Source organism: Tursiops truncatus, chromosome 6 (assembly GCF_011762595.2).
Source record: "Tursiops truncatus isolate mTurTru1 chromosome 6, mTurTru1.mat.Y, whole genome shotgun sequence".
Lineage (NCBI taxonomy): Eukaryota > Metazoa > Chordata > Mammalia > Artiodactyla > Delphinidae > Tursiops > Tursiops truncatus.
The window spans coordinates 62,432,234-62,457,131 of NC_047039.1; the positions used below are offsets into that span (position 1 = coordinate 62,432,234).

Consider the following 24,898-nt stretch of genomic DNA (forward strand, 5'->3'; position numbering starts at 1 on the left):
TCTAGAGGTAGATTTTTGTGAACTGAACGCCTTTTGTGTACGTCTGCTTCACGTGTCCTTTCACTGTTAATCCTGATAATAAAAAAAAGAGGAAGGAGGAAGGAAGCCTTGAAATTCATGGCATCGACTGGCCGCACATCCTAACAAATATTAATGATTTTGCCTTGGGTTGGGCTGTGGGTTGCTTCCAGCCAAGCACTCAGCTATCTTCTTTCGGGCTCTCTGCATGAACTCCACATTCCCCCTTTCCCTTCGTATGGCGGTGTACTCGTAAGCCTTGAGCTTGCTGTAGTAATCGGAGAACTTGTTGTAGAGGATGGAAATGGGCATCCCGTTGAGGATGATCCCGAAAGCGATGCAGAGGAAGGCAAAAAGCCGGCCCAGGTGAGTCTCTGGGTACATGTCTCCATAGCCCACAGTGGAGATGCTCACCTGTGAGGGAGGGAAAGCAGAATGGAATTGTCAGCATCGAGAGCGAGGAGAAGAAAGGGAGAGAACCAGGCAGGGAGAGGTGGCTTCCGTCCTGCTGAAGGTGCACCTGGTTGTATAACAGCTCCTCACGGAGTCAGCTTTAGGAGGTACTGGAAAGGTGGCCTGCAAGACCTGGGGCATGGAAAGAACATAAGCTTTGGAGCTGAAAGGCTTGGGTTTAAACCCTATCACTTATCAATTTTCTTACTTACCATACAGGGGAGTTATATCTACTTTAAAGGGCTGTTGTGAAGGGCACAGAAGAATAATGTGTGTGAAGTTCCTGGTGTAGAATAGGCTCAATAAAGGTAGGTCTTTGCCTGCCTTCAGCTGGGGCCAAATTTAGGACAGAGTCCCTGGATTTGCCTACATGATACACGAACGGGAAAGAGCTTGGGCTTAGAACCAGTCAGACCTGGTTCAAGTCCTGACTCTGGCCCTTCCCAGCTGAGTGACCTTGGGCAAAACATTCAGAGTCTCTAAGCCTTGGTTCCTGCATCTAAAACAGGGGGATAATAGCTAACTCTCAGGATTCTTGTGAAGACTAAATAAGAAAATGATGATAAAGCACTTCACACACACTTTGTCAGGCACGCACAAAGCATTAAGCAACCTCCTCTGTGGTCCTTCTCTCATCCTTAAAATAGAGACAGTTGTAATAGTTCTCAGAGTTGTTAGGCAGTTCAAATGAGATATTTTATATGAAGGTGCTTTAATTGCAAATGTCTGGAGAAACACACTCATTATTTTGCGATGGGACTTTTGTAAGATGTCACCGACCAAAAATATGTTCACCCTGCATGAAAGTCTTCCCATCACACTTGTCATACTGCTTTAAATTCCACTAATTAGAGATTTATTTAGGTTAACAAGCTTCTGTTTTAAAATGCAGATACCCACATGGGACTAGTTATCAGTCGATGTAGCCGGAGAAAACCCAGAAAAATCTCTCGGGGCCTGTGTTTTGTTTTGTTTTGTTTTGTTTTTGCGGTACACGGGCCTCTCACTGCTGTGGCCTCTCCCGTTGCGGAGCACAGGCTCCGGACGCGCAGGCTCAGCGGCCATGGCTCACGGGCCCAGCCGCTCCGCGGCATGTGGGATCTTCCCGGACCGGGGCACGAACCTGTATCCTCTGCATTGGCAGGCGGAATCTCAACCACTGCGCCACCAGGGAAGCCTTCGGGGCCTGTTTTTCATGCCTCATGTCCTAAGACTCCCTTTGGTCCCCAGACTCTTGGCAAAATTACTAGACGCCTTTTAGGCAGGGCTGTTGATTACAGTTGAAAAAATTGTGCATCGCACAACTCCAGGGGGCAACATTGGCTTCATCGATTTGTGTCGTCGCACAGTCTTCCAGCATATGCTTTTATAAAATGTACAGTCACCGTGTTGATCTGTACAGAGACAGCCTTTAACTTAGAAATGCAGACATTTTTGTTTTGATGATGTAAGGATTAATTTGAACTTAGAGTAAGTATGATTGATTAGTTAGAATGAAATGGAGAAGTGGGCCAGCTGGGCAAATCTGGTGGAGCTGATAAGAACCAGAGCTCCATCCAGCCCTTAAAAAGGGGAAGGTTGGGGCTTCCCTGGTGGCGCAGTGGTTGAGAGTCCGCCTGCCAATGCAGGGGACACGGGTTTGTGCCCCGGTCCAGGAAGATCCCACATGCCACGGAGCAGCTGGGCCCATGAGCCATGGCCACTGAGCCTGTGTATCTGGAGCCTGTGCTCCGCAATGGGAGAGGCCACAACAGTGAGAGGCCCGCCTACCACAAAAAAAAAAAAAAAAAGGGGGGGGGAAGGTTGCAACTCCTCTTGGGGTGGGTGGCACACTACCTCTCACTACTCCGTCTCTGGGGAGAGAACTGCTGAGGGCTGGGCTGCCCTCCTCACAGTGGAAAAACACAAGGCAGCATCTAACAGAGGCAGGAGGGTGTCGACTAGGTTAAGGAAGCAGGTGTGGCACTAGGCCACATGGGTTTGAATCCACTTCCCAGCTGTGGGATTTGGGCAAGTCGCCTAAATTCTCTCTGCCTCAGTTTCTACTTTTGAAACGTGGAGAGAATAATAGTGCGCACCTCACAGGACTGTTACAGGAATTGAAGGAGCCGCACAGGGTGTGTGAGGGATAATGTTAGTTCTTGTGCTTGTTAGACCAGCGGGCTGTGGAAAGAAGCTCTTCCCTGGCTCCTGAGAATGCTGTGTGAGGGAGATTGGTGGGGGGACACTCTGTCTCCAGTAGAGAATCTGCTTTTCCCACCTTCTCAACCAAAGGGCCATGAGAGGCAGTGATAAAATGAGATTGTGGGCTAATCTTAAAAAAAAAAAGCTTGCTCTGTGTGTGTGTGTGTGTGTGTGTGTGCGTGCGTGCGTTTCTTGTCACTGGCCACGCTGAAAGTAAAAGAACCCGAGTCAGATCTCTGTCCAGGTGTGTGAACAGCTTTCATTTGTCACTAACCCTGTCACTCGTACCTCTGTGTGAATGTTTAGTCCGTTGACCTTCCCTGGAGGAGGCCTAAAGGGAGTCTGGATATAAGAGCGAGTGACAGGAAGGGGTCGTTTCAGAACAGGAAGCATCCATGAAGGGCCAAATCAGAGGCTTCGGTAAACCAGCCCCTCAAGGGTCCAGGATTGGGGGAGGGTTGGAGACAGGAGGATGCAGAGGAAGGAAAATTAATTGAGACAAAGTACCTAATTTAAACCTCTGCTCAGTCCCCACACTGGCTTTGCTTCCCTCCCAACCCCAATTTCTTTTTCTGGCTGAACTTTGAGCAAAAGGTCAAAAGCAAAGAGAATTGGCTGAAGGAAGATTAAATATTTGATGTGCAAAATATGGTCTAAATATTTTTGTATATCTTGGATCTCTATTTTTAGAGAAAAGACCTCTTCTGCTACGAGACTCTGTATGACTGATTCTGAAGAATTTGTTCAAAACGCGTAGCTAATTTATGCACTGTCTGTTTGACTCAGCCGTTGATCTGCTTCTTGCTTCTTGGCTCCAGAGGAACTCTGGATTCCTTGGTTTTTGGAAACTTTTTCTCCATGTTCCACAGGCCAAACCATTTCTCCCTGAATGAGCATGAAAGATGGAAGCTCCCAGAAGGACCAAAGTGACCTCCCAGAGTGAGTTCTCACATTAGCAGGAGTGGGGTTTGGAAATGTGACTGAAATTTCTGCAATCTGTCTTAATATCCTGAAAACACTGACTGGCCCAGCCACTCTGGAAACTTACCATTCCGTTGAAAATTTACCTATTTTCCCTAGCCATTGGACCCCCCCAAAGCCAGAATGTAACCTTTCCCTACCAGCTCACCCACTAATCAGAAAATCCTGACCCACTAAACCTTACAAGGAGAACAAGTAACCAGTTTTTCTCTGAAACTTTAGAATAACTGTACTTGAATTCCTCCTTCAGCAAGGAATGTTTGTTTCCTTCATAATGACCTACGCACAGATTACATTTTAGCACCCAGTAATCCCTGCACCTAGGAATTATGATCTCAGGGAATAAAACTGATTTTTCAAAAGGATTAACACCTCTTCTTAGTTTTCCCAAAGAATTCGAGGTGGTAAAGACTAACATTTTCTGGTTAAAATGATTACATACTTCAATGCATATTGTCCTTTAAAGGATTTAGCTTCAAAGGCTCTACTTAGCTTACCCATGCTGCCGTTGCTACAAATATTTTAGGAATTCCTCTCTGGGATTATAATCTGCACAGAGGATTCAGTGGCATGACCTTGAAACAAGTGTTCTTATCCCCCTTGAGGGTTAACTCTAGGTGCCGGTCTTCAACTCAAAAGTCTTGACTATTTAAAAATATTGAATCCACCTTCAAAAAAGTAAAGATTTAGCCCCACTACAAAGAAGTATTAATAAATGGACATGTCACAGGCGCTGGAGATAATTCCCCAGTGGAATTCAAAAAATGTTTTGATCAGTGGAAACACTGTTAGAATGAGGTCATGGGTAATCACCTTGAAAAGAACAACCGGCCTCATCCGTATATGAAAGTTCTGACATGTACATAAATTGTACAATAAGGGGGAGGTGTGCAGAAGCTAAGGCAAGTTCGGGATCTATTCCTAGAAATAGTGACAATGCCTTCCACACCCTCAGCTTACTTGCTACTTCTCCCTGCCCTCTACAGTTCTATCATGTCCCGCTCAAAGTTACATTGGCCAACAGGAGGAGTTTAGAGAGACAAAAGGGGACCACCCCAAAATCAGGAGTCGGCCAGATCAAAAGTCATAAAAGTGCCTAAGAGCCTTTGCCCCCCTTTATGGCTCCTGTGCTTTTTCTGAAGAAGCTAGGAGAACTTTAATGCCTTCTGTGCTGGACATTTACTCATTATCTCTCAGCCCTAAGCCCGATACCCTTCTGTGCTCTTTTTTGTAATTCAGCGGCTGGGAAGATGCAAACTACATTTCTCAGATTTCCTTGCCTGCTGTCTTCTGCTTAGGTTCTGCCAATGAGAGACACGGTTGGGAGACTAGAAGATGGAATGAGGGAGTAAGAGTCTCTCTTCCTGCTTCTGGTTTCTGTCATCATCCTTCAACAACAGCAGATAGCTGTGGCTCAGGCATCTTTCGCACACCCAGCACGAGCCTCGTGGTGCCATCTTAGGGGTCCGGCAACAGCTACACAGTGGTTCCTTCTCTGTACTCCTAGGTTCCAGTAACTCTACCTTCTCCCATTTGTCTCCCCAGTTCTGGGGCCAACACTCTTTCCTACAGTTACCAATCTTCGGGTTATCTCACTTTCTCCTTTTTGCTCTTCCAGCCTATGTATCTATCTCCCTGTATAAAATTCCTTCTGTTTAAAATATCCCACGTTTTGTTTTCTGTTATCCTAATTCACCTTCCAAAGGGGTCTTCTCAAAGCAAGCAAGCCATCAGTAAAAATAAAATAAAATTAATCTCAGTGATCTTCTAAGTGCCACCTATTTGCAAGGAAATGATAGCATGCTTGAGGAAAACCAAGATAGAAACAAGGTCTCTGGGCTACAACTATCTGATGCTTCACCTAGAGATAGTTTTCGTTAATTTTTGAAGGAATGAGTTCATGACATAGTTTCCTATTTAGTTTCTATAGCTGTAACTTGCTCTGGAAAGCTCAGAAGGAAATGGTCTGTTGAACAGTCCAATTGTCCTTTTCTCCTTAAAAACATAGCCACAACAGGCCAAAGCTCACGGCTTCATCATAGAGCTAATTGTTCTTGTTGAGCTATGCCGAGCATTTCCCACACCCAGGCAACCCGGAGAGTCCCAACACGGCTGGAGCTGCTCCAGGCATGGGCCTGTTTATTTGGACACTCAGAAACTCTCCCAAGATGGAACGGCTGACCCTTTTGTGCATCTTACAGCCTCTCTCTTTTCCCCAGGAGAGAAGGAATCGCTTCTGTTTTCTTTTCCCAAAAATGAATCTGGAAGCAAAGGTTATTGCTTCCATGTGATAAAGGCTATCAGCTAGTCAGATATGGTACCTTCTATTCATTGAGGACAGAGTACAGGCTAGTGTTTTTACATATGTTTCCTATTACATCAGTGCTGACAAATAACCTCCATTTGACACACGAGTAGGATGGGTCTATCTTATATCCTAATGCATGAGCATTTGCAGACATGAGTGTCCATGAGGGATTTGTTCTGCAGCTGTAGGAGAATTCACAATAATGAAAATTACTGTGTTTCTCTTAAAACCCCGAGTTGAATTACAGAGGAAGGTTGCAGGATGCTTGGCATAGATAGAGGGGAGATTATTAAAAAGTCAGATTTTGGGGTTGTCTGAGAGTACTAAAAACACATGGAGGGAAGGATTAGAGAACCTGTCTCTAATGCGGGTGAATATACCACAAGGGCTGCAGCACTGGAGTGGGGCAAGAAAATATCGATCCTGTTTCTCTTTACCTCTTTATATTTTCAATGTGTGAGTGTATGTTTTCTGATACACATAATATATTTGAGCAGTAATATCTTAATGTAGTAGAATGATTGTATTACTGGACCCAATTCTTTGTATCTTCCTGTATCCAAGCTCTTTGCCATAAAACTTTGCATTGCTTTCCTACAGTGAGTGGGCTAACCTGCTTTTCCCATTGACTCTGAGTTTGGCCTTGTGACTTGCTCTGGCCAATGAGTTGAGCAAGTGTCATGAACAGAAGCTTATCAGTGCTTGCATGATTGGGCTTGCACTCTCTCTCTCTTGCCCTTTGCCACGACCATGGATACATGCCTGCTGGATGATGAAAGACCTAGTCTCCTTCTTCATCCAGCTGTCAGCCAGCTGACCATCAGACTGTGACGTGAGCAGCTGACACCAGTCCAAGGTTCTTCTAACCCTGTACTTGAAACCATTCTGAGTTGCTGACTTGCAAACTCACAAGGCAAATAGGTGCTTGACATTTCGAGCCACTGAATTTTGGGGTGGTTTGTGATGCATTGTTATTATAGCAATAAATAGCTTCTAACTTACGATTAACTAAACACATATTTATCATGGGTGTGTGCTCAGAATTTTTTAAATTATGAGATGTATGATAAATAATATGCTTGGAGACTATTGCATCAGAGTTACTTTTAGGATTCTACTTCTCAGATTCTCATGTCTGCTTGGTCACGTCTATTTAGATGACTTCCTTCTCAGCATTCAAGATTTAGTTCAATGTCATCTTCTCCAAGAAGGCTTCTCTGACTATTCCACTAGTCCATCAAAGATAGATTCTGCCACCCAGATCACTCTCTATCCCATTATCCTATATAAGACACACTCATATCTTAAATGATTTATTATCTTTCTCCATTAGGATGTAAACACCATGAGGGAAAAAATTTCACCTTATTTTTGTTTTTCCCTTATTACTCGGTATCCCTAGCATTTAGAATACTCCTCGGCACACTAAGTGCTCAAAAATAATCTTGCTCACCTCCAGTGCTGGACACCCTACGCCAAACAACTAGCAAGACAGGAACACAACCCCACCCATTAGCAGACAGGCTGCCTAAAATCATACTAAGTTCACAGACACCCCAAAACACACCACTGGACACGGCCCTGCCCACCAGAAAGACAAGACCCAGCCTCAACCACCAGAACACAGGCACTAGTCCCCTCCACCAGGAAACCTACACAACCTACTGAACCAACCTTAGCCACTGGGGGCAGACACCAAAAACAATGGGAACTACGAACCTGCAGCCTGCGAAAAGGAGACTCCAAACACAGTAAGATAAGCAAAATGAGAAGACAGAGAAATACGCAGCAGATGAAGGAGCAAGGTAAAAACCCACCAGACCAAACAAATGAAGAGGAAATAGGCAGTCTACCTGAAAAAGAATTCAGAGTAATGATAGTAAAGATGATCCAAAATCTTGGAAATAGAATGGAGAATATACAAAAAACGTTTAACAAGGACCTAAAGGAACTAAAGAGCAAACAAACAATGATGAACAACACAATAAATGAAAGTAAAAATTCTCTAGAAGGAATCAATAGTGGAATAACTGAGGCAGAAAAATGGATAAGTGACCTGGATGATAAAATAGTGGAAATAATTACCAGAGAGCAGAATAAAGAAAAAAAGATGAAAAGAATTGAGGACATTCTCAGAGACCTCTGGGACAACACTAAATGCACCAACATTTGAATTATAGGGGTCCCAGAAGAAGAAGAGGAAAAGAAAGGGACTGAGAAAATATTTGAAGAGATTATGGTTGAAAACTTCCCTAACATGGGAAAGGAATTAGTTAATCAAGTCCAGGAAGCACAGATAGTCCAACACAGGATAAATCCAAGGAGAAGCACGCCAAGACACATATTAATCAAACTATCAAAAATTAAATAAAAAAATATTAAAAGCAGCAAGGGAAAAGCAACAAGTAACATACAAGGGAATCTTCATAAGGTTAACAGCTGATCTTTTAGCAGAAGTTTTACAAGCCAGAAAGGATTGGCAGGACATATTTAAAGTGATGAAACGGAAAAGCCTACAACCAAGATTACTCTACCCAGCAAGGATCTCATTCAGATTCAACAGAGAAATTAAAACCTTTACAGACAGGCAAAAGGTAAGATAATTCAGCACCACCAAGCCAGCTTTACAACAAATGCTAAAGGAACTTTTCTAGGCAGGAAACACAAGAGAAGGAAAAGACCTATGATAACAAACCCCCCCAAATTAAGAAAATTGTAATAGGAACATACATATCGACAATTACCTTAAATGTAAATGGATTAAAGGCGCCAACCAAAAGACATAGACTGGCTGAATGGATACAAAAACAAGACCCGTATATATGCTGTCTACAAGAGACCCACTTCAGACCTAGGGGCACATACAGACTGAAAGTGAGGGGATGGAAAAAGATATTCCATGCAAATGGAAATCAAAAGAAAGCTGGAGTAGCAATTCTCATACCAGACAAAAGAGACTTTAAAACAAAGACTATTACAAGAGACAAAGAAGGACACTACAGAATGATCAAGGGATCAATCCAAGAAGAAGATATAACAATTGTAAATATTTATGCCCCCAACATAGGATCACCTCAATACATAAGGCAAGTGTTAACAGCCATAAAAGGGGAAATCGACAGTAACATGACTTTAACACTGCACTTTCACCAATGGACATCATCCAAAATGAAAATAAATAAGGAAACACAAACTTAAAATGATACATTAAACAAGATGGACTTAACTGATAGTTATAGGACATTCCGTCCAAAAACAACAGAATACACTTTCTTCTCAAGTGCTCATGGAACATTCTCCAAGACAGATCATATCATGGGTCACAAATCAAGCCTTGGTAAATTTAAGAAAATTGAAATCGTATCAAGTATCTTTTCTGACCGCAATGCTATGAGACTAGATATCAATTACAGGAAAAAACTGTAAAAAATACAAACATATGGAGGCTAAACAGTATGCTACTAAATAACCAAGGGATCACTGAAGAAATCAAAGAGGAAATCAAAAAATACCTAGAAGCAAATGACAATGAAAACACGACAACCCAAAACCGATGGGATGCAGCAAAACCAATTCTAAGAGGGAAGTTTATAGCAGTACAATCCTACCTCAAGAAACAAGCATCTCAAATAAACAATCTAACCTTACACCTAAAGCAATTAGAGAAAGAGGAACAAATAAAACCCCGAAGTTAGCAGAAGGAAAGAAATCATAAAGATCAGATCAGAAATAAATGAAAAAGAAATGAAAGAAATGATAGCAAAGGTCAATAAAACTAAAAGCTGGTTCTTTGAGAAGATAAACAAAATTGATAAACCATTAGCCAGACTCATCAAGAAAAAAAGGGAGAAGACTCTAATCAACAGAATTAGAAATGACAAAGGAGAAGTAACAACTGACACTGCAGAAATAGAAAGGATCATGAGAGATTACTACAAGCAACTCTATGCCAATAAAATGGACAACCTGGAAGAAATGGACAAATTCTTAGAAAAGCACAACCTTCCGAGACTGAACCAGGAAGAAATAGAAAATATAAATAGACCAATCACAAGCACTGAAATTGAAACTGTGATTAGAAATCTTCCAACAAACAAAAGCCCAGGACCATATAGCTTCACAGGTGAATTCTATCAAACATTTAGAGAAGAGCTAACACCTATCCTTCTCAAACTCTTCCAAAATATAGCAGAGGGAGGAACACTCCCAAACTCATTCTACGAGGCCACCATCACCCTGATACCAAAACCAGATAAGGATGTCACAAAGAAAGAAAACTACAGGCCAATATCACTGATGAGCATAGATGCAAAAATCCTCAACATAATACCAGCAAACAGAATCCAACAGCACACTAAAAGGATCATACAGCATGATCAAGTGAGGTTTATCCCAGGAATGCAAAGATTCTTCAATATATGCAGATCAATCAATGTGATACCCCATATTAACAAACTGAAGAATAAAAATCATATGATCATCTCAATAGATGCAGAAAAAGCTTTTGACAAAATTGAACACCCATTTATGATAAAACTTCTCCAGAAAGTAGGCATAGAGGGAACCTACCTCAACATAATAAAGGCCATATATGACAAACCCACAGTCAACATTGTTCTCAATGGTGAAAACTGAAACCATTTCCTCTAAGATCAGGAACAAGACAAGGTTGCCCACTGTCACCCACTGTCATTCAACATAGTTTGGGAACTTTTAGCCACAGCAATTAGAGACAAGAAAGAAATAAAATGAATCCAAATCAGAAAAGAAGTAAAACTGTCACTGTTTGCAGATGACATGATACTATACATAGAGAATCCTAAAAATGCTACCAAAAATCTACTAGAGCTAATCAGTGATTTTGGTAAAGTAGCAGGATACAAAATTAATGCACAGAAATCTCTTGCATTCCTATATGCTAATGATGAAAAATCTGAAAGAGAAATTAAGGAAACACACCCATTTACCATTGCAACAAAAAGAATAAAATATCTAGGAATATACCTACCTAAGAAGACAAAAGACATGTAGGCAGAAAACTGTAAGAAACTGATGAAAGAAATTAAAGATGATACAAACAGGTGGAGAGATATACCATGTTCTTGAATTGGAAGAATCAACATTGTGAAAATGACTATACTACCCAAAGCAATCTTCAGATTCAATGCAATCCCTATCAAACTGCCAAAGGCATTTTTCACAGAACTAGAACAAAACATTTTGCAATTTGTATGGAAACACAAAAGACCCCGAATAGCTGAAGTAATCTTGAGAAAGAAAAACGGAGCTGGAGGCATCAGGCTCCCTGACTTCAGACTATACTACAAAGCTACAGTAATCAAGACAGTATGGTACTGGCACAAAAAAAAGAAATGTAGATCAATGGAACAGGATAGAAAGCCCAGAGATAAACCCATGCACATGTGGTCACCTTATCTTTGATAAAGGAGGCAAGAGTATACAATGGAGAAAAGACAGCCTTTTCAGTAAGTGGTGCTGGGAAAACTGGACAGCTACATGTAAAAGAATGAAATTAGAACACTCCCTAACACCATACACAAAAGTAAACTCAAAATGGATTAAAGATCTAAATGTAAGGCCAGACACTATAAAACTCTTAGATGAAAACATAGGTAGAACACTCATGACATAAATCACAGCAAGATCCTTTTTGACCCACCTCCTAGAGAAGTGGAGTAAAAACAAAAATAAACAAAGGGGAGCTAATGAAACTTAAAAGCTTTTGCACAGCAAAGGAAACTATAAAACAAATGAAAAGACAGCCCTCAGAATGGGAGAAAATATTTGCAAATGAAACAACTGATAAAGGATTAATCTACAAAATATACAAGCAGCTCATGCAGCTCAATATCAAAAAAAACCAAACAATCCGATCCAAAAATGGGAAGAAGTCCTAAACGGACATTTCTCCAAAGAAGACATACAGGTTGCCAACAAACACATGAAAGGATGCTCAACATCAGTCATCATTAGAGAAATGCAAATCAAAACTACAATGAGATATCATCTCACACCCGTCAGAATGACCATCATCAAAAAATCTACAAACAGTAAATGATGGAGAGGGTGTGAAGAAAAGGGAACCCTCTTGCACTGTTGGTGGTAATGTAAACTGATACAGCCACTATTGAGAACAGTATGGAGGTTCCTTAAAAAAGTAAAAATAGAACTACTGTATGACCCAGCAATCCCACTACTGGACATATACCCTGAGAAAACCATAATTCAAAAAGAGTCATGTACCACAATGTTTATTGCATTTCTATTTACAATAGCCAGGACATGGACGCAACCTAAGTGTCTATCGACAGATGAATGGATAAAGAAGATGTGGCACATATATACAGTGGAATATTACTCCGCCATAAAAAGAAATGAATTGAGTTATTTGTAATGAGGTGGATGGACCTAGAGTCTGTCATACATAGTGAAGTAAGTCAGAAAGAGAAAGACAAATACCGTATGCTAACACACATATATGGAGTCTTAAAAAAATGGTTCTGAAGAACCTAGGGGCAGGACAGTTATAAAGACGCAGACATAGAGAATGGACTTGAGGACACAGGATGGGGGTGGAAGGGTAAGCTGGGAGGAAGTGAGAGAGTGGCATTGACACATACACACTACCAAATAGATAGGTAGTGGGAAGCAGCTGCATAGCACAGGGAGATCAGCTTGGTGCTTTGTGTCCACCTAGAGGGGTGGGATATGGAGGGTGGGAGGGAGTCGCAAGAGGGAAGGGATATGGGGATACATGTATACCTATAGCTGATTCACTTTGTTATACAGCAGAAACTAACACACCATTGTAAAGCAATTATACTGCAATAAAGATGTTAAAAAAAAATCTTGCTCAATGAATGAAGAAGATGGAATTTTGTGAAGAATTGGTCCTAATATTTTGCATCTTTTTACTTGGCATCTTCTTTTCTCTTTGCTATATTGAAAATAAGGGCCCTTACTACACAATATGCAATGTCATAACAAGTATAGAGAAGAATTGGGTTAATAGTATATTGGTCCTGGGGAACAGAGCAGTCCTCAAATGTTCAAGGGGAGTTGCTCCTATTATTTTCATAGGTTAGTTTAGAAACGAACACAAGCTATCAGTCTTTAATCCATAATGATTTTTAATAGTATATATAATTCTCAGAGAATAAAATGGATGAAGGTCATTGGTAAAGGTTAAGGTTGGTAAATGGTAGGTTGACATGTGTAAATTCTGGCCTGTGAAAATAGTGCCTGATAGAGCTAATAGCTACAAAAGAAAATTCACATTGGTAAAAGCAATAATTAGTAAAATTTGTTACAGATAGAAACTGAATGGTGATTCAAGTTTTATTGTAAAGTCTATAGAAAACAGTGACCTTGAGTAAGATAATTTTTGTTAATATTAAAAAGGGGATAATTTGAAAATTTAAATGTTATTAAACAATAAACACATCAAGAAATTAAAGGGGATCACTAGGCATTCACTTAAGGAATTTTTTTAAAAAGAAAAATCCATTATTAGGAATAGAATTCTTATCAAAAATTTTATATTAATATACAAAAGGTAAAAGACGTTTTGTGTATTCAGAATATAGTATCAAAGAGTTCACTAGGTGCAGCTTACATACGCTAGCCTTCTAAGATACTTGGACGAACGGAAACTTGACTCTCTAAAACTTGCTATTATATCATCAGCCTGTGGATTTTCTCTTTTCCCTCCTTGCTTTACTCACCTCCAAAGTAAATGGCATTTGCTGGGGACAAATCATCCTTCATCAACCCCGTCTGTACACATGATTTATCTACTATGGGGATGACCTCTTGTCATTTGGAATATGATCAAAGGAGTGGCATTTGGCCGGCTCGTTTGGAAGAGCCTCACATCATCCCATCACTGAAGAAAGCTCACACATCTTGTTGTATATATGAGAGCTCTGCTTTCCAGGGAAGCAAGACTCACTGAATTGCAGAGCTCTACGCCCTCCCCTTTTGAGATGAGGAAACTGAAGATAGGGAGTTAGGGAGTGAGGTTTCACAGTTCATCATGGAGGATCCCAGTTCATTATTAGCAGATCTGGGACAAGAATCTAAATCTAAATCTTCCATTCCACTATACTACACTATTAGTAGGAGCCCTGGGTAGGTTCATATCAGAACTCCAGACTGTGGGTTCTAACATATCCAATGTTAGTGTTGAAAATATCCACTTTCTAATATAGGAAAAACTGGTTATATTTGCTTAATGTCTTTAAAGGCATTACAAACCATCTATTTAAAGTAAATAAGGAAAGCATACACCCAGTTCTTTCCTATGCACGTATGGCAACGTGTTCATTGATCTTAGAAGACCCAATCAATCAGCATTTCCAGTGATTCAGGGATTTTCCAAGGATTTAGTCTAGCATATCAGAAACACAGATATTTGAGTAAATGGCATAAACTATTATAAAAGGCAAACACCAAAGAAAATGACAAAAATAACTAATATACTAAGTGCAAATGAAGCAAGGCATGCAGAAATACTAAAGCTTGAAAGAGGCAGTGCTGGGCTGTGGAAAGGGCATGCATTTTGCAACTGGACAGGCTTCGGTGTCGGTCCTCACGTGACTACCTTTAGCTGCGTGTCTAAATTATTATTATAACTCAAATTATCTGCACCTCAATTCCTCTAGCTGTAAAATGGGGCAATAATGCCATGTCCCGAAAGAATTTTTGTGGCATTGGAGCAGGTTTCAGTGTTAGATGCTCAGATTTAGCTGGAACCAGTGGGATTCCAGTGAGGGTTGCCGCTCTTCAGCCACGTCTCATTTCCTCCCCTGCATACATGGATGGCTTCCTTCAAAATCTGCAGGAAAATGTTCCTCTTAAAACAATAGTGATCCTAACCACCTCACATGGTTGTGATGCTGAAATAAGATACGCTTTATAAACCACTTAGGACAATAGGTGTTCAATAAGGGACAAATAACAAGAATGACGATGATGAATCTTCCCACGAACGTGAACAATGATTATTCCTTAAAATTAGCCTCTCGGGGTATTAAGACTAAATCTAGATTTGGAGATAACTAGGACCACACCAAATTTCTTGGACTACGTCTTTCTTACTGGACTATGTCTTTCCGACCCTCTAGCACCTACCCGTTTTTTTTGTTTTGTTTTTTCTGTTTTGTTGTTTTTATCTTTTGTTTAAGCTGGGGACATCGAAGGAATGGAGAAAGCAATGGCCGTTAAAGAAGGCAGGGCAAAGATGAGGGAACAAAGCAAGGCAGGTGGCATGACCCAGGAAGGGGAGAAGCAGCGTCTGTCGGGCTGGGGAAGTGGGTGGGAAAGCCCACGGGCCGTGGTGCTCACCGCGGCCCACCACCAGGCGTGGGGGATGCTGGTGAAGTTGGTTCCACGCACGTCGTGCTCCACGGAGTAGACGGCCGCAGAGAAGGTGAAGATGCCCATGGTGATGAAGAGCAGCAGGCAGCCCACCTGCTGGTAGCACTGGCGCAGCGTGAAGCCGAAGGCGCGCAGGCCGGTGGAGTGGCGCGCCAGCTTGAGGATGCGGAAGATGCGCAGGAGGCGCATGACGCGCAGCACCTGGCCCACCTGGCCCACGCGGCCCATGGTCTCGAGGTCGTGCTCGTGCGGCGAGTCCTTGCTGTGCACCTGGTCCTCGCTCGTGAAGCACTCGAGCAGCAGCTGCAGGTAGAGTGGCAGGATGGCCACCAGGTCCACCAGGTTGAGGGCGCTCTGCGCGAAGCGCCGCAGGTCGGGCGTGGAGGCCAGGCGCAGCAGGAACTCGAGCGTGAAGAAAGCCATGCATAGCATCTCCACGTGCTCCAGAAAGGGCTGCGGGTTGCCACTGCCCGCGCCCTGCCCCGTCTGCTGCTGCATCTCCTCTACCGTGTTGAGCGCCAGCGCCACAACGGAGATGAGCACGAAGAGGCTGGAGGCCACCCCGATGGCCTTGGCGGCCACCGACGAGAAGGGCTTCTCCATGAGGTTCCAGAGGCGACGCCGCTGCGGCCCGTAGAAGCGCATGTCTCGGAAGAGCTCCTCGGCCTCCTCAGCCTGCGCCTGCGCGCGCAGCTCACGCTGAATCTTGAGCTGCTCGCTCAGCTCGTCGCGCCTCTCCTCGAAGCAGATGAGGCAGCAGCGCGGCGCGTACTTGAGCCGCACGCCCCAGTAGCCCAGTTCCTCCAGGAAGCGGCGCGGGCACAGCTCGTCGCGCACCAGCAGCACCCCGGACGCGTAGAAGTTGTAGATGAGCTGGAAGATCTCCGGGTCGCGGTCGAAGAAGTATTCGTCCGTCTGTGCCTCATAATCGTCGCACAGGCCCAGCTGGCGGCTGCGGCTGGTGGAGGTGGCCAGGCGGCCCAGGCGCGTCTTGGGGTAGCTGGCCAGCTCGGCGTAGTCCAGGTGGTAGCTCTGGCCGCCCACGTTCACGTTCAGGGTGGACGACACGACCGGAGCGTCAGTGCCGCCTTCGCCTTGGTCGGTGGTGGCCTCTCCTGGCTGCTGGTCCTCCTCTGCCAGGTCGTCCTTCCACTGCTGGTCCTCCTCGGTATCCGTGTCCTCATCGATGTAGTAGCTACAATAGCTCTGGGTCCACGGTGGAAAGCTGGTCTGGGAGCCCGGGAGGGCCCCCACGGAGCAGATGCGCCTGCGTTGTTGGCTGCCCACTGCCTGGGATGCGTCTTCACTCTCCGTAGTATGCCAGGACTTGTAGCCCCAAGACCGCCTCCTCTCATTCTGTTTCAGCATGGCTGGAGGAAGTGGACCCTTGCCTTTTCCCTCCTGGTTGTGGTAAGGTCCCCAGCCTGCTCACTGCCACTGGTAGATGGATCACGTGCTCTGCACTGTTGTAGAGAGACCGGCCCGGACCAGCAGACCTGGGGTCCACAGCATCACCCTCAGAGCTGTCCCTCCTCAGGCCCTGGGCAGCCCAGCCCAGCCCAGCTTGCCGGGTCTGAACGCCTAGGCAGACGGCTGTTGACTGCTCTAATCTAGCTGATAGGGAAGAAGCAAGTGTTAGGAGGGATTTAGAGCCTCTTAGTCAGTGTCCTCCCCCTCTCCCTCCACTCTGTGACCTAGGGGATGATTACGTGGTCTTAAATCTGTAGATAATCAGAAGGTGGCAGAGATGATTGCTAATAAAAATGCCAGCCAGCCCTGCCCTTAGGAAGTGCCCAGTGTCCCTGTGCTGAGATGAAATCAACTGAATTTGCTATAGAATGTAGATACCTGTGTCTTGACACTTAACTGTTGAAGTTGCAGCCTCTGCCCTAGGTAAATCCGCCATGAACAGGGACAGAGGTAGCAACAGAATGCTTAAAGTGGACCTCCTGACCAGTCACTTTTCCTCTCAGCATTTGTCTTCTGTTTCGATCATAGAAGATCTCAAATCATCTCCTTCCCATCCGGTCACATGATCACGTTGTTTTCCCAAATGTATTCCCCTTAGCAGCACTGCTCTGGAGTCTAGTCTGATGTTTAAATCTATCTCAGCTTCTTTCTCTCTCTTTGTCTCTCTCTGTCTCTGTCTCTCTCTCCCTCCCTTCTCTTAAAGGATAAGGACACGTTTCAAAGTGGAATCTCAGGATGGGTGGGTAGATGTTCTTAGGGTATCGCAGCCCTGCTCAGCTGCTGTATCTAGTGACCAGACTTCCTTCCAAGGGAAAAGTCTTCATCACTCTTCAAGACATCACTTAGAAAAAGTCTCCTGCCATGTGTAAGGCACTGTGCTGGATGCTAGATGCTGGAGATGGAAACTTGATAGAGACATAGTTGCGGCCCTCAAGTTGCTCATGGTTTTGTAGGTGATATAAATATTTACATATGCAAGCACAGCGAAAGAAGTGAATGAAAAATACAGAGGTAGCAGAGAAGAGGAAGGGATTTGTTTCAAGCAGGAATTGGTTACCGAATTCAATTTATTTTGAATAGCTAATACACATTCACTACAAAATATTCAAAAGGTACAAAGATGCGTTACGGTAGAAAATTTATTTCTCCCCCAGCTCGAATTTCTAGCTATCGAGTGTGCCTCTGAGGTTTCGGTTACCCTTCCAGAAATATTCTAAACATATATAAGCAAAAACCTGTCTCCATCTATCATCCAAGTAGCTCTTTATTACTAACACAAATTACAGTATGCTATTCACTTTGCTATTTTCCCATTAACCATGTATCTTAGAGGTGTTTTCCTATCTGAACATAAATATCTGCCTCATTTTGAAAATAGCCACTTAGTAGTTTGATGGTGACAGAATTCAGGTTGTTTTCTACCTTGGCTCTTATAAACAATGATGTAATGCATAACCTGATACCTACACTATTTTCCATGTGTCAGGATACATGAAAGATCAATTATTATAGGTGGAGCTGTTAGGTCAAAAACCACATTTGTAATCTTGATTGATAATCCCCAATTTCCCTCATGAAAGCTTTACCAGTTGACAACTCACCATCAGTGTTTAAGAGTGTATTATCACACTCCTTGAGCTCTGCCCATTTTATAGATGAAAAGTGATGTGTGAGTTCATTTTAATTTGTATTTCTCTTACTGTGAATGCAACTGAGCATCTTTTCATGTGATTCAGAGCTACTATATTACTTCCTCTATTTTTCACTGAGTTCTTGGTATTTTCTTACTGATTTGTTGGAGAGCTTTCTATATTATGAAAACAGACCCTTTGCCTGTGTTATGAATTACAAATATTTTTCCTGTTAGCCTTTGGTGAGATTTTTTCCATGTTAAATATTTATTTTATGACTTCTGGGTGTTCTATTAGAAATGTCTTCACCTCTCTATCATTCTTAAAAAATTTACTTGTTATAGTTTTATTTTTCATGTAAGGATTTGATCCATCAGGAATTAATTTTGATGTCGACAGTGAAGTAGAGACCCAACTTTATTTTCTGGGCTTTTATCCAGATGTTCAAATGCATTAACTGAATAATCTGTTGTTTCCTCGTGGATTTGTAGCGCTGTCTTTATCATATAGTTCAGTTCTATGCTTCAAACATGTTGGGACAGGTAACAGTGGCTACAAGGTCTGCACCTGATAGATTAACACTGGCAGATGGTGTTTGGCTTCCAGCGGGGCTCAGACCTATGAGCTTCCAGTAAAGCCTCCTGCCAGGCCTGGCCTCTGAGTTGCTCACTGCATTTCTAGGGTTCTCCAGTCGGCATACAGTATCGATGTTGTTTCTCCAGACACACACTTGGCCATTTTCCAATGCCATCTCTTCTTTAGATTGTGTTGAGTACGGTCACAGGAGTTTTCATGTGGTGCCGAAAGTCACCTTTTTCCTTCAGAATGAATTATCCTATGATAAAAAGTGAAAGCATCACTATTTTTATATTTTTAATTTCCTCTCTTTCTATTGCAATCATGTACCACTTTTTAACCTAAACCTTTAACACTCTTATGGCTTTTGCACTTAAAAACCTTAGAGTTAGTAATGTTTGTTAGTCTCAGAGTCAAGCCACAAGCACCGCAACCATGAAGTAGATTGAGGAGTTTTGCTTTGCTGGACCACGGTTAGGTGACCGGTACTCCCAACATGTGCATGTGTCGGTGTGGGCATGTGGCTTGGATTTTCTCTGATGTGTATGTACGCAAGTGCAACGGTAGATGAGTGTCCACATACGGAGACACTTCTTAACAAAGAGAACTGTCCAACCGGGGGATGGATTTGTTCTTAGAGCAGTCAGCTGCTCCTGGCTGAGTGCATGTAAGCATCTGTAGGGCGTGCTGCAGAGGGAGACCCGCGTGGGTGGAAAGGTGGGCTGGTTGATTTTCAAGCCCCATTCTGCCTTGAGATTCCTAAGATTTTAAGTCTTTGCTTGATGTTCCATTTGTCTAGAATTCTCCACTGCCCTTCTTCTCCCTAAGTCCTTGTTCTTCAAAGTCAGCTCAGATGTCGCCTTCTCCCTCAGAGACCCTTGTCTGACATCCCTCTATTTCCCCAGGATGGGAAGCTGTCCCTTCTCGGTGTTCTCATTTAAGATAACACATCCCACTAGCTTACAATATGAGGCGCTTCTGTTAATGAAGAGTGATTTTCCCATTATAAAAATTATATACGTGCACTAAAGAAAAAGTTTAACAATAGAAAACAGAGTACTAATAATCCATACATTAATAACAGTATCATGCCCAGATACTGTACTATGATAATGTCTACAACAACCTATCACATAGGTGCTATAATTATTCCTATTTTACAGATGAGGAAACTGAGACAGAGAAGTTAAGTGACTTATCCAAGGCTACACAGATAGTAAATGGTGGAGCTGGGCTCTGCTCCAGACTAAACATCATGCTACAAAGTAGCATATACATGAAAATCACCTAAATCTCACTATCAAAAGACTGCTGTGCTTGCTTCGGCAGCACATACACACACACACACACACACAAAAGACTGTCATTATCAATATTTTAACTTGTCTCCTTACATTTAATTTTATATATATATAATTATATATGTATACTTAACATGATTGTGGTCATATTAGACATAAAATTATGTATCCTGCCTTTTTCATTCAACATTTTAACATAAGCATTTTTAGTATTTTAAAAAACACTGTAAGCATTATTTTTTTTTTTTTTTTTTTTTTTTTTTTTTTTGCGGTACGCGGGCCTCTCCCGTTGCGGAGTACAGGCTCCGGACGCGCAGGCTCAGCGGCCATGGCTCACGGGCCCAGCCGCTCCGCGGCATGTGGGATCTTCCCGGACCGGGGCGCAAACCCGCGGCCCCTGCATTGGCAGGCGGACTCCCAACCACTGCGCCACCAGGGAAGCCCTGTAAGCATTATTTTAAACGGCTACAAAATATTCCATGTTGTGGGTGTACCATCCATCACATGACCAAAGATCTTTTATCGAAATAGATATTTTTCCATATTCCACTATTTTAACTAGTGATGTGATAAAAGTCTTTGTCTTTGAAAGGTTGTTGGTTGGTTTGTTTTTGTATTCTGGGTTATTCCTTAAGGTAGTTTTGCCAGAGGTTTGAGGCCATTCTCTCTTAATTTTGAGCCTTCCCATGGGCCGTTCCTGCTGTTCCTTCTGCTGAGGATACTCTTTCTCCACACCACCCTGTCTCCTTCCTCTGGCTAACTCCTGTTCATCATTTAATAGATGGAAGGCTATCTCCCCTTATCCTCCCTCTAGGAATGCCTTCCCTAGTCTCCTAAGGCTGAGTTCACCTCCTCTCACTTGTGATTCTGTAACAGCTCTCTCTATGCCTATAATGGCACTTCTCACAAAAGCTTATCTGCCCATAAACAAGACAGGACAGCAAGTTCCAGAAGGGCTGGACAGTGTCTGCTCTGCTTACTGTTTTTCCCCAGGGTCTAGGCCAGTGCCTGGCATATAGCAGGCCTCAAAATATACTAGCTGAAAGATGGAAATATTGCATACATATTGCCAACCTGCTTTCCAATTTGCCTCACTTTACACTCTAACCAATAAAATATGGGAGTGTCTCTTTCAGCATGCCTTGGTTATGACATCATTAGTATTATCATTATTTGGTAACCAATAGGTGAAAATGACATTGCATTTTTGTTTTAACAAGGGCTATAGTAATTATTTACTTATGCGTTCCCCAATAGCTTCTGAAGTCTTCTAGGGTAAAGACAGCCTTGTAGAATATCCAAGTCTGTAGCAGATTAAAAGATATATATTGAAAAGATATGCAAGATCTCTCTGTATTAGTTCTTACAACTGCATGTGAATCTAGGATTATCTCAAAAGAAAGTGTTAAAAAGTATCTATGCTCTGTACTGACGTGGCCCCAAGCCCTACTTTGAAGGGAAAGAAAACTAGTGAGCTCTGAGGCTCAGTGGCTGGGAATAGTGGCTATGAGTCCCATTGCCCTGGTGACAGAGATTTATAGGCAGCAGGGTACAATGGGAAGAATATTGGAATTCAAGCCGACATGATTTTGCATTCTGGTTTCAAAGCTTTGGGCAAATTTCTTGACATCTTTTCGTCTCAGTTTTCTCATCTGTAAAATGTGTTGCTGGAGGATTTCCTGTGAATATAAAAGAAGAATGCCCCTCTGCTTTATTTTCAGTTGGCCTGCATATGCCCAAATCGTGGCCTATAATACTCATCAAAAGATAGTCATCTCTCCCTCATCCAGCCACCTCCTTCCCCAGTTCCTGATTTTACACCTACAACACACAAATGTACTCATTTTTAGCACCTGTAGAGTTTCTCAGCACAGAAATAATGGTCCTATTCGCCATCCACCATTAAAATGAATCCCTTTATGTTAAGGCAGTGCTGACTAACAGAACTTTCTGTGTTGATAGAAATACTCTTATGGCTGAAAACATGACTAGGGCCACTGAGGAACAGAATTTTCAATTTTATTTAATTTTAATTAATTTATATTTAAATGTAAATTATCACAAGTGGCTAGTGGCTACCATGTTGAATAGGGCAGAGTTAAGATGTCATCTGTGTCTGAATCAGTGTCTTTTAAATATGCAGAGCCCCAAGGAGCAATGAACTTTTAAGACAGTAACCCTGCAGTCATAGGAGTTTGCCTCCATAAACTGGCCTACCACTTCCCAAACTAAAAGGGAATGAGACAGGGAGAAAGTAATTTTGAGAGGAATGAATGGAGCCATGAGATGAGATGGAGAAGTGTGAGTAGGTAGAGGGCAGGCTTGGGGGTGGGGACATTTCAGAACAGATTCAGATTCAGGATGGCTTGGGAAGAGAGTAGTATTAAAAGGGAGAAACTGAGGCAAATGGTAAGAAGAACAAGATTTCTGAATATAAACACTTTGGCAAATTTACCCAGACCTAGTTCTGAAAGGCAGAGAGAGAGAAAGGACAAGAAGTTTACCCTTTCCTTGGGAAGCTGCATTTCCTTCAAGACCTTTGTGGTCCCTGTCAGTGAATGACAAAGATTGTAATTGATGAGGATCTTGATAATTAATACCCAAGCCAAAACAAAGAAATCACAAAAACAACAATCTCTCCAACTTCCAGTAAAGGAAAAAAAAAGTTTTTATTTTTTAAGGCGTCTGCTAAACCTGGTGAATTTCTTCCAATAATTGAATTATTGAGGTATTTGTTTACCTCCTTCTCTTTAAATTTACCTGTCTCATCATAGGTGAAACGTGGAATGAATGGGAACAGCGATTGATTGCAAAGTGTCTCAGTCAGTTGAAATTCTTGCTGCCCAAATTAAAGTTGTCTGTGAGTTTGGAGAAAGGAAGAGTGAGTGACGGGGAGAAGAGAAGTCTGTAACTAAACATTCTTTTCCTCGATGTCTTGTAATCAGGCTTAAATCTGAAGGGTGAGGGGCTTCCCTGGGGGCGCAGTGGTTGAGAATCTACCTGCTAATGCAGGGGACACGGGTTCGAGCCCTGATCTGGGAGGATCCCACATGCCACGGAGCAAGTAGGCCCGTGAGCTACAACTACTGAGCCTGCGCGTCTGGAGCCTGTGCTCCGCAACAAAAGAGGCCGCCATAGTGAGAGGCCCGCGCACCGCGATGAAGAGTGGCCCCCGCTTGCCACAACTAGAGAAAGCCCTTGCACAGAAACGAAGACGCAACACAGCAAAAATAAATAAATTAGTTAATAAACTCCTACCCCCAACATCTTCTTTAAAAAAAAAAAAAATCTGGAGGGTGCACCCACTTTCCCAAAGTACATCCATTGTCTAATTGCTTCTTTTAAAGATGAAGAACCTGCGACTCAGAGACGTGGGTTTCCTGCCTGATGCTACTCAGTGATTGGCCGGTAGAGCTGGATCTGGAATCTGGGACTCATCTATCTGCCACTCTGGGTGCTTTCCTCTCCTCTGTAATTCCAAGGCAGATCATGCAGCCCTTAACGATATGTCTCTTGCTTAGAAAACCTTCACTTTGATATCTGAACTACATTTATTGTTTCTCCTAAACATACATAAACAGTCTTCCAATATGGTTCTTTTTCTTCATTTTGCCCCGCTGATCCAACAGATCTTGCCACCTGTTATGCCATTTTGGGAAGTGGATGCAACCAGTTCAACATAAACTATAAACACACGTACTGAGTGACCTAGTGGTCATCTAATCCCACTGCTCACATTAGAGATAAGGAAACTCAGGTGTCAGATGAATCAGGCCACTTGCCCAGGGTCTCATAGACAGGTGAGTTAGTACGTGCCTGCCTCTGGAGTCCTGTTTTATTTTTTTCCTTTACCTTATGGTTTATTACAGGATACTGAATATAGTTTCCTGTGCTATACAGTAGGACCTTGTTGTTTATCCATTCTATATATGAGTTTGCATCTGCTAATCCCAACCTCCCACTCCATCCCTCTCTCACCCCCCTCCCCCTTGGCAACCACAAGTCTGTTCTCTATATTTGTGAGTCTGTTTCTGTTTCATAGATAAGTTTATTTGTGTTGCATTTTAGAGTCTACATATAAGTGATATCATATGGTTTTTGTCTTTTTCTGTCTGACTTACTTCACTTAGTATGATAATCTCTAGGTCCATCCATGTTGCTGCAAATGGCATTATTTCATTCTTCTTTTTTTTACAGCTGAGTAGTATTCCATTATATCTATCTATCTATCTATTTATAGATATATCTCACATCTTCATTATCCATTCATCTATCAATGGACATTTAGGTTGTTTCCATGTCTTGGCTATTGTAAATAGTGCTGCTGTGAACATAGGGGTGCGTGTATCTTTTCGAATTACAGTTTTGTCTGGATATATACCCAGGAGTGGAATTGCTGGATCATATGGTAGTTCTATTCTTAATTTTTTGAGGAACCTCCATACTGTTTTCCAGAGTGGCTGCACCAATTTACATTCCCACCAACATTCCCTGTTCTAACGCCAGTACCTTTCCTCCAAACTTAACATTGTTTCAGTATCGCTGCAGCATATAATTTCACTTTGAGGTTGTTTTCA

At 42.6% G+C, this 24,898-nt stretch overlaps 1 protein-coding gene and 2 long non-coding RNA genes across 3 annotated transcripts in view; 2 read left to right on the forward strand and 1 right to left on the reverse strand.

Moving 5' to 3' along the window:
* LOC117312779 (uncharacterized) overlaps positions 1-24,898 on the forward strand; it is a 66,539-nt gene that overhangs the window by 3,461 nt on the left and 38,180 nt on the right. The window lies entirely within an intron of this gene.
* On the reverse strand, positions 151-16,711 carry KCNV2 (potassium voltage-gated channel modifier subfamily V member 2). The gene is made up of 2 exons (XM_019934771.2): positions 15,311-16,711; positions 151-432 (listed from the first exon to the last, which is right to left on the reverse strand). The coding sequence occupies exons 1-2, from the start codon at positions 16,709-16,711 to the stop codon at positions 151-153; spliced, it is 1,683 nt and encodes a 560-aa protein (XP_019790330.2).
* On the forward strand, positions 2,303-8,328 carry LOC141278973 (uncharacterized). Its single transcript, XR_012332513.1, has 2 exons — positions 2,303-3,594; positions 4,935-8,328. It is a non-coding gene; the product is annotated as an uncharacterized lncRNA (long non-coding RNA).

What these genes read in the sequence shown, in the direction of transcription:
- KCNV2 (XM_019934771.2), bottom strand. Translation starts at nt 16,711, where the DNA reads ATGCTGAAACAGAATGAGAGGAGGCGGTCTTGGGGCTACAAGTCCTGG. An exon ending in ACGCCTGGTGGTGGGCCGCG is followed by an intron (nt 433 to 15,310) that starts GTGAGCACCACG and finishes CCTCCCTCACAG; the next exon opens with GTGAGCATCTCCACTGTGGG.